This window comes from Dysidea avara, chromosome 4, assembly GCF_963678975.1.
Source record: "Dysidea avara chromosome 4, odDysAvar1.4, whole genome shotgun sequence".
Classification (NCBI taxonomy): domain Eukaryota; kingdom Metazoa; phylum Porifera; class Demospongiae; order Dictyoceratida; family Dysideidae; genus Dysidea; species Dysidea avara.
This window is the reverse complement of record NC_089275.1, coordinates 6,438,598-6,447,298: the sequence shown is the minus strand read 5'-3', so window position 1 is coordinate 6,447,298 and position 8,701 is coordinate 6,438,598. Positions and strand designations below refer to the sequence as shown.

At 40.4% G+C, this 8,701-nt stretch overlaps 1 protein-coding gene across 1 annotated transcript; it reads left to right on the top strand.

The window, feature by feature from the left end:
* The first annotated feature begins 5,693 nt into the window (after positions 1 to 5,693).
* LOC136253480 (uncharacterized) lies at positions 5,694 to 8,685 on the top strand. Its single transcript, XM_066046157.1, has 3 exons — positions 5,694 to 5,929; positions 6,012 to 6,764; positions 6,813 to 8,685. The coding sequence occupies exons 1-3, from the start codon at positions 5,694 to 5,696 to the stop codon at positions 8,683 to 8,685; spliced, it is 2,862 nt and encodes a 953-aa protein (XP_065902229.1).
* Positions 8,686 to 8,701: the final 16 nt, after the last annotated feature.

The following is an 8,701-nucleotide window of genomic DNA, read 5'->3' as shown; positions in this document are numbered from 1 at the left end:
CCTGTAGAAAGATTAGCTAGAAGAAGTTACCTTATAGGGAGTTCAGCTATGAACAGATCACCCTGTAGAGAGTTCAGCTACAAACAAATCACCCTGTAGAGAGTTCAGTTACAAAGAAACCACCATGTAGAGAGTTCAGCTGCAAAAAAAATCAATCACTCTGTTGAGAGTTCAGCTAGAAGAAGTCACCTTGTAGAGAGTTAAGCTGCAAATAAATCACCCTGTAGAGAATTCAGCTACAAACAAATCACCCTGTAGAAAGATCAGATAGAAGAAGTTACCTTGTAGAGAGTTCAGCTACAAAGAAACCACCATGTAGAGAGTTCAGCTGCAAACAAATCACCTGTAGAGAGTTCAGCTAGAAAAAAGTCACCCTGTAGAGAGATCAGCTAAAAACAAGTCACCCTGTAGAGAGTTCAGCTAGAAGAAGTCACATTGTAGAGAGTTCAGCTACAAAGAAACTACCACGTAGAGAGTTCAGCTGCGAACAAATCATCCTGTAGAGAGTTCAGCTAGAAGAAGTCACCTTTTAGAGAGTTCAGCTACAAAGCAACCACCATGTAAAGAGTTCAGCTGCAAAAAACTCAATCACCTTGTAGAAAGATCGGCTAGAAGAAGTTACCTTGTAGAGAGTTCAGCTACAAAGAAACCACCATGTAGAGAGTTCAGCTGCAAACAATTCACCTATAGAGAGTTCAGCTAGAAACAAGTCACCCTGTAGAGAGTTCAGCTAGAAGAAGTCACATTGTAGAGAGTTCAGCTACAATGAAACTCCCATGTAGAGAGTTCAGCTGCAAACAAATCACCCTGTAGAGAACTCAGCTACAAACAAATATGCAGTGTAAAAAGATCAGCTAGAAGAAGTTACCATGTAGAGAGTTCAGCTACAACGAAACCACCATGTAGAGAGTTCAGCTACAAACAAATCACCTGTAGAGAGTTCAGGTCACCCTGTAGAGAGATCAGCTAGAAACAAGTCACCTTGTAGAGAGTTCAGCTAGAAGAAGTCACGTTGTAGAGAGTTCAGCTACAAAGAAACCACCATTTAGAGAGTTCAGCTGCAAACAAATCACCCAGTAGAAAGTTCAGCTATGAACAGATCACCCTGTTGAGAGTTCAGTTAGAAACAAGGAATCATGTAGAGAGATCACCTAGAAGTATCGCCTTGTAGAGAGTTCAGCTACAAACAAATCACCTGTAGAGAGTTCAGCTACAAACAAATCACCCTGTGGAGAGATCAGCTAGAAGAAGTCACCTTGTAGAGAGTTCAGCTATAAAGAAACCACCATGTAGAGAATTCAGCTGCAAACAAACACCCTGTAGAGATTTCAGCTACAAACAAATCGCCCTGTAGAAAGATCAGCTAGAAGAAGTTACCTTGTAGGGATTTCAGCTACAAACAAATCACCCTGTAGAGAGTTCAGCTACAAAGAAACCATTCTGTAAAGAGCTCAGCTGCAAACAAATCACTTGTACAGAATTCAGCTACAAACAAATCACCCTGTAGAGAGATCAGCTAGAAGAAATTACCTTGTAGATAGTTCAGCTACAATCAAATCACCCTGTAGAAAGATCAGTTAGAAGAAGTTACCTTGGAGAAAGTTCAGCTACAAAGAAACCATTTTGTAAAGAGCTCAGCTGCAAACAAATCACCTGTACAGAATTCAACTACGAACAAATCACCCTGTAGAGAGATCAGCTATAAGAAGTTACCTTGTAAATAATTCAGCTACAAACAAATCTCCCTGTAGAGAGATCAGCTAAAAGAAATTACCTTGTAGAGAGTTCAGCTACAAAGAAACCACCATGTAGAGAGTTCAGCTGCAAAGAAATCACCCTGTAGAAAATTCTGCCAGAAACAAAATTGCCCTGTAGAAAGATCAGTTAGAAGAAGTTACCTTTTAGAGAGTTCAGCTACAAAGAAACCATTCTGTAAAGAGCTCAGCTGCAAACAAATCACCTATACAGAATTCAGCTACAAATACATCACCCTGTAGAGAGATCAGCTAGAAGAAGTTACCTTGTAGATCGTTCAGCTACAAACAATTCACCCTGTAGAGAGAGCAATTAGAAGAAGTCACCTTGTAGAGTGTTCAGTTACAAAGAAACCACCATGGAGATTTCTGTAATCAATATATGTGACCGGATTTGCGAAAAGGGGTCTTCCACACACATCCAATTCCGTAAACGTTGGAGACCATAACTCAGTGTTCAAGTAACATATTAACCTGAAAATTTCACCATTTATTCAGCTATAGTGGTGCTCACCACTACCCAAACTTCAAGGCAATAGCTCTTTCCAATCTGAAGTTATCAATTGTCAAAGTTGGCAAATTGGATGTGAGTGGAAGACCCCTTTTCGCAAATCCGGTCACATATGTATTATACAGTATATATAATTTGTACATTTACTGGTAAAATATTTAAAGTACATCTACTTCATCTTTTCTTCTTCCTGTAGTAAAGAAAAAAACATAGGTTAAAAAAGTCCCAAAGCTGGCCATAGGCCGGCTTTGGGGTATACAAATACAAAAAGAAATGAAATCTAATCCAAAACAGCCAAGCTGTAAAAAAGTGTGCGGCCCTCAGAAAGGCTATGGTGAAAAAAGATGTGAAATCCAAGGTGGCGGCCAAGAAATGGCTGTGATGGTAGGTTAATGGTAAAAATTTTAATAATGACAATTTAGGTAAATTTTGTGAAGCGGCACAAAAATTCACCTGAATTGTCGTTATTAAAATTTTTACCATTAACCTACCATCACAGCCATTTCTTGGCCGCCACCTTGGATTTCACATCTTTTTTCACCATAGCCTTTCTGAGGGCCGCACACTTTTTTACAGCTTGGCTGTTTTGGATTAGATACAATATACCACTTCTATTAAGCTGACACTGTAAGTCGGGAGTTGCCTAATTCAAATGTGATGAGTATGGTAAACAATAATCCATTGGGCAAATAGATATGAAATATGTTGTCATCAGTGTTGGGAGTAACGCGTTACTTAGTAACGCGTTACTTATGTAACGCGTTATGTAATATTATTACTTTTGTGGTAACAAAGTAATATAACGAAATACGCTATAAAAACAGGTAATATAACGCAAGTTACTTAACTTACAAATGTAACGCGTTACATAAGTAATATAGTTACTGTAACGAGTCAAATATTACGTAATATTATTACTATAAGTAACGAAGTTACTAGTCTCGTTAGTTATCCTCTGAGTAACTCCTAACCACAACGAAGTAACGGGGCCTACTGAATGAAGCTTATTCACCAGCTTCTTACTTATAACCAAGATTTGCATATTGTCCAACAACGCAATCATGTCACGTGATAAGGTGGTAGTTTCACACGTGACAGCTTAAGGCTGTGGACACAAAGTAATATAATATGTAATATTATTACAGTTACTTTATTTTATGGGTAATATGTAACTGTAACTAAATAGTTCAGTTGCAAGTAATATGTAATATGTAACTAGTTACTTTTACAAAGTAACTTGCCCAACACTGGTTGTCATAATATTATTTGATATTGTACCACTCTTTATCCAACTGTTAGCAGGACGTTGGATAGTAGATTCATCAATATTGCACATTTTTATAGACAAATGATTGTCATTAAGAGTGTCGTGCGGCCCAAGAAGCCGGCGCGCCACAACGTGAGTATATTAACAAGAAGAAAGTACACGCGATTTTCTCACCTTTGTATCTCGGTAATCCCTTATCCGATTGGAACCAAACTTGCTACAGGGTTGTCCGCCAGTTAGGGGAGACTACATACCAAACGTGAAGGAAATCGCTCCAGCCATTTCCGAGATACGAGCTGCCAAAGGTTCGATTTTTCTTCTTCGTCGTTTCGCATACTTGCAAAAATTGCTATGAAACGTAAACGCGTACTCCGATCGCCTAGAAATTTGGCACACAGAAAGGGGGTCCAAAGGCAAATTCTAGCTTCAAATTTGGAGCAAATCCGATGAATGGTTCAGGATGTATGACCGATTATTCGCGTAAAACAAGATCGATTTGTTGTCACGCCTACAGGGTAAATCGCTTCATGGAATGAGTTAAAAATTGCTATTTAGATGGAGTAACCATCGTAGGAGTGTCTTTTCGTGGTTTGAAAGGAATCGAGATAAAGACCATGGAGATATGACAAAACCCAACCTGTGTCACAATTACGCGATCGATTTTTATGAATAAAAAAGTATTAGTTTTCACGCCTACTAGGCAAATCGCTTAGAGCAATGTGTTGAAAATCGGTGTATAGCTGGAATTATCTTCATAGAAAATCCTTGCAGTAGTACAGAAGAATCGGATTACAAACCACTGAGTTATGATTCAAAAGCCAACTCCTTGTAGCAAATTCGAGATCAAGATACTCTAATAGAACAGTCACCCTAATAGAGCATTCAGCTAATTTATTTACTCCATTATAGAATGTGATGTAATTGTAGTGCTATAATAAGAATAAGTTGGTCGCACGTGTCACCTCGTCTCAAGTGGTGATAACGACGGCAAGGGTTATTATTATTATTATTATTGTTAATTAACAAAGCTCAGAAATTACTTTTTGCAGCGAGTTACCCAACACCCTTATTTAGGAATTCTCTTAGACTCAAAAATGTCATTTACACCTCACATCAATCAAGTTATTTCTAAAGCAACAAGGATGCTAAACTTTGTTAAACGTAACCTTTATAGATGTTCTGCAGAAACTAAATGTTTAGCCTACACCAGTATAGTGAGACCACTGTTGGAGTATGGATCGGCAGTATGGGACCCCTACTTGCAGAAGGAGATACAAAGTATAGAAATGGTACAACGACGTGCTGCTCGTTGGGTCAAGTCAGACTACCGATATAACAGTAGTGTTACATCTATGTTAGCAGATCTACAATGGCCATCACTTCAACACCGACGATATGTGACTAGATTAAAAGTATTCTACAACATTGTTTACTCCTCATCAGTCTTAACAGTCCCAAATTATTTCACTAACACCACATATCCCACCCGCCACCACCACCCCTTCCATTTTGAGATTCCGTTTGCTAGAACAGATCATTATAAATTCAGCTATTACCCCAAATCTATCCGCGATTGGAACAATTTACCAACTGACACAATAGAATCCCAATCTCTACAAGTATTTTTAGATAAATTATAACTGACTCTTATCTATGTGATTTGTAATGTTTTTTCCTTACCTGAACATATCAGTTTGTAACTGTGTTTTCAGTAATCATATTCATAATCATAAAGCCCACTAGGGGCAACACGCTAATGAGCATTACAATCACGCATTATATTATATTACTTACAGCGTTCTTAAATGTTTCAAGATCTATTGTGTCGATGTTAGGAATTTGAAGGGAGTTGTGACGGGTGAAGTCGACAATAAGGAACCAGACGAATCGCTTACATGGTCTTTCGAGCCGGACACGCACTGGTGTACAACGGCAAGACAGTCAGTAGCAGAAATCTTTAACCACAAACGCAGACACCTTGGTACCGGGTTATAAATGGTACCCGACCAGGCTAGTGCATTGCGTCAATTATTGTGTATTTCTCTGCTGTTTTCTTTAGGCGATCCTATTCAGTTTGGTGGACACCAATTAGAATTTATTGTAATTGACACCCGTCGATACTTCGACTAAGAGTTGCAACATTTTTCAATTGTTAGCGACGATGGAAACCCTTGCACGAATCAAGAAAGTGAGAGCTGGACATCGTTCGTCAGCCTCAAGACTGATGAATCAGCTGGAAGAAGCAAGTGCCGTCACTGGAGGACCGGCACTCGAGAAGCTGCATCAGTGGAAACTTTCATTGAATGAAAAGTTAGTTAAACTTCGCACCCTTAATGACGAAGTGTTGGCATCAATCGAGGATGATGCGATAGAGGAAGAGATAGAACAAGCAGACGTGTTCTGAAAGATTACAACAGTCAATATGTCACGTAGAACAGCTTATTTCAACACATCTAAATACACCTCCCACACACGGCAGTTTGCCAACAACTACCGCATCAACAACTACAACAGACACAGCAACAACTACCACGACAACAACTACCACAACCGGCACAGGTGCTGCTTTAGAACTAAGGCCAGAACATAGAGTGACACCAGCTAAAGATGCTGGTAGCAGAGTCAAGTTACCTAAGCTAGTGCCGAAGACCTTTAACGGTGACCTCACTAAGTGGGAAGCATTCTGGAGCACATTTGAGTCATCCATACATCTTAACCCATCATTGTCTGCAGTGGATAAATTCACGTACCTAAACTCATTGCTTGAAGGTTCTGCAATGAGAGCGATAGCGGGCTTACAACTCTCTACTTCTAATTACACCGAGGCAATTGACATTCTTAAGAAGCGATTTGGTAATAAACAGTTGATTATTGCTCGCCATATGGACACATTAGTAGAACTAGCATCAGTTCCATCTGCAACCAACACTAATGCTCTTCGCCACTTTTATGATCAAGTAGAATTTCAGGTACGAAGCCTCAAATCCCTCAGTGTTCCTTTGTCTTCATATGGACATTTGTTGTCACCCTTATTTATGAACAAGTTGCATGAAGACCTTAGGTTAATTGTCAGTAGAGAAATTGGAAATGCCGAATGGACTGTAGACCAATTAATGACTATAGTAGAGAATGAAATCAGTGCTCGGGTGAGAGCCTTTTCTTCTATTGGAGGTTCACAAGGGTCTGTGATGTCCACTACATCAGCCTTTATTGAAGGTGATGGCCAACCCAAGTGTTGTTATGATAATGATTATGATTACTGAAAACACAGTTATTGTAGACAGGGACACTCTTCATCGTCTTGCACTGTTATAACAGACATTACCCAGAGGAAAGGTATTTTAAAGCGAACAGGGCGTTGTTTTGTCTGTCTAAGAAGGCATCACCTCAGCAAGGATTGTAGATCCTCCGCCAAGTGTGCGCATTGCAGTGGACGGCATCACTCCAGTATTTGTAAGAACAGTCGTACACTCTCTAGAGGACAACCACGCTCAGACTCCCAGAACCATACTGCTGCAGAACACAATGCAACAATAACGCCACAGTTACCGCAATCAAGTTTACCAACACTGCAGCCACCAACATTCAATTTACAAGCTCCACAGCCACTGCCACCAGGGCAGCAGGACATACCAACTACCACCCAGTTATATTGCGTCAACACAGAAGTCCCAGTTTTGTTGCAAACTGCCAAGGCGTATGTACACAAATTAGATGAACCTAAGCGTGGAATGACCATTAGACTGATGCTGGATGGGGGGAGTCAGCGGTCCTACATAACACAGAGAGTGAGGGATGCACTGGGGTTGTTACCAGATCGTGTTGAACAGGTTCAGATCAAAACGTTTGGCTCAGATACCACAACAATGCAGACAGTGGAGATGGTGAGAGTTGGTATACCTCTTAAGAATGGTACCACTATTAAATTGATATTATCTACGGTTCCGCTTATCTGCGAGCCACTATCTTGTCAACCGATTGCATATACCAAGGAGAAGTACAGACATCTCAGTGACCTTAATTTAGCAGACTTTTCTAGAGTTGGCGATGACCTGCAAGTAGATGCCTTGATTGGCTCTGACCACTATTGGCAGCTGGTAACAGGACAAGTGATCCGTGGGCAGAGTGGTCCAACCACCATTGATACTCATTTAGGATGGGTGCTATCTGGTCCAGTCTGTAGTGATGCTAACTTGCATAACCTGAACCCTACTCACTCGCTCCTTGTTCAAACCTCTGATGTACAGTCCATGGACCAGTTGCTTAAGAACTTTTGGGAATTGGAGTCACTGGGTATACAATCCGTCGAACCTTCAGTCTATGACACTTTCAAACAGTTCATTAAGTTTGATGATGGCAGATATGAAGTAAGTCTCCCATGGCGCTCAGATCAGATACGGCCTCCCAGTAACTTTCTGCTAGCTAAGAGGCGACTTGAAGGACTGCTTAAGAGGCTCCGTCATCACCCTGAGGTACTACAGGAATACAATGCCATCATCCAACAACAGTTAAATCTGGGTATTGTGGAGAAGGTCAGTGATGAGGGCTGTAAGGACACTGATGTAAATAGAATCCACTATCTTCCTCATCACGCAGTCATTCGTACAGACAAACAAACAACCAAACTAAGAATAGTGTACGATGCTTCTGCTCAGGACAAAGACCTATCTCTGAATGACTGCCTATTCTCAGGGCCAAAGTTTGACCAAAACATCTTAGATATTCTCCTCAGATTCCGCATTTACAAGGTAGCCCTTATAGCTGATGTGGAAAAAGCTTTCCTGATGATATCTGTTGCCAAGGAGGATTGTGATTCCCTAAGATTTCTGTGGACAGATGATGTTGCCAAGCCACAATCAGAGATCCAGGCGATGAGATTCACTAGAGTTGTTTTTGGAGTGTCCGCAAGTCCCTTTCTACTCAACGCTACCATTAGCTACCATCTTGAGAAGTATCGTGATGACCACCCAGATCTAGTGAACACCTTGAAGCAATCCATTTACATTGATGATGTTACATATGGTGCTGATGACAATGATGATGCTTATAACCTGTATAGTACATCCAAGAAGCTGTTTGCTGATGGAGGATTTAATCTACGTAAATTTGTTACCAATTCGTCCCACTTGCGTCAGAGAATAGCTGCAGAATAGAAGTTGCCAACTGAGG

Excerpts from the sequence above, each read along its gene's own strand:
- LOC136253480 (XM_066046157.1), top strand. The coding sequence starts at position 5,694 with ATGGAAACCCTTGCACGAATCAAGAAAGTGAGAGCTGGACATCGTTCG. Across the intron at positions 5,930-6,011 it reads GAGATAGAACAAGCAGACGT|TTTGCCAACAACTACCGCAT; the intron begins GTTCTGAAAGAT and ends CACACACGGCAG. Across the intron at positions 6,765-6,812 it reads GAAGGTGATGGCCAACCCAA|ACAGGGACACTCTTCATCGT; the intron begins GTGTTGTTATGA and ends CAGTTATTGTAG.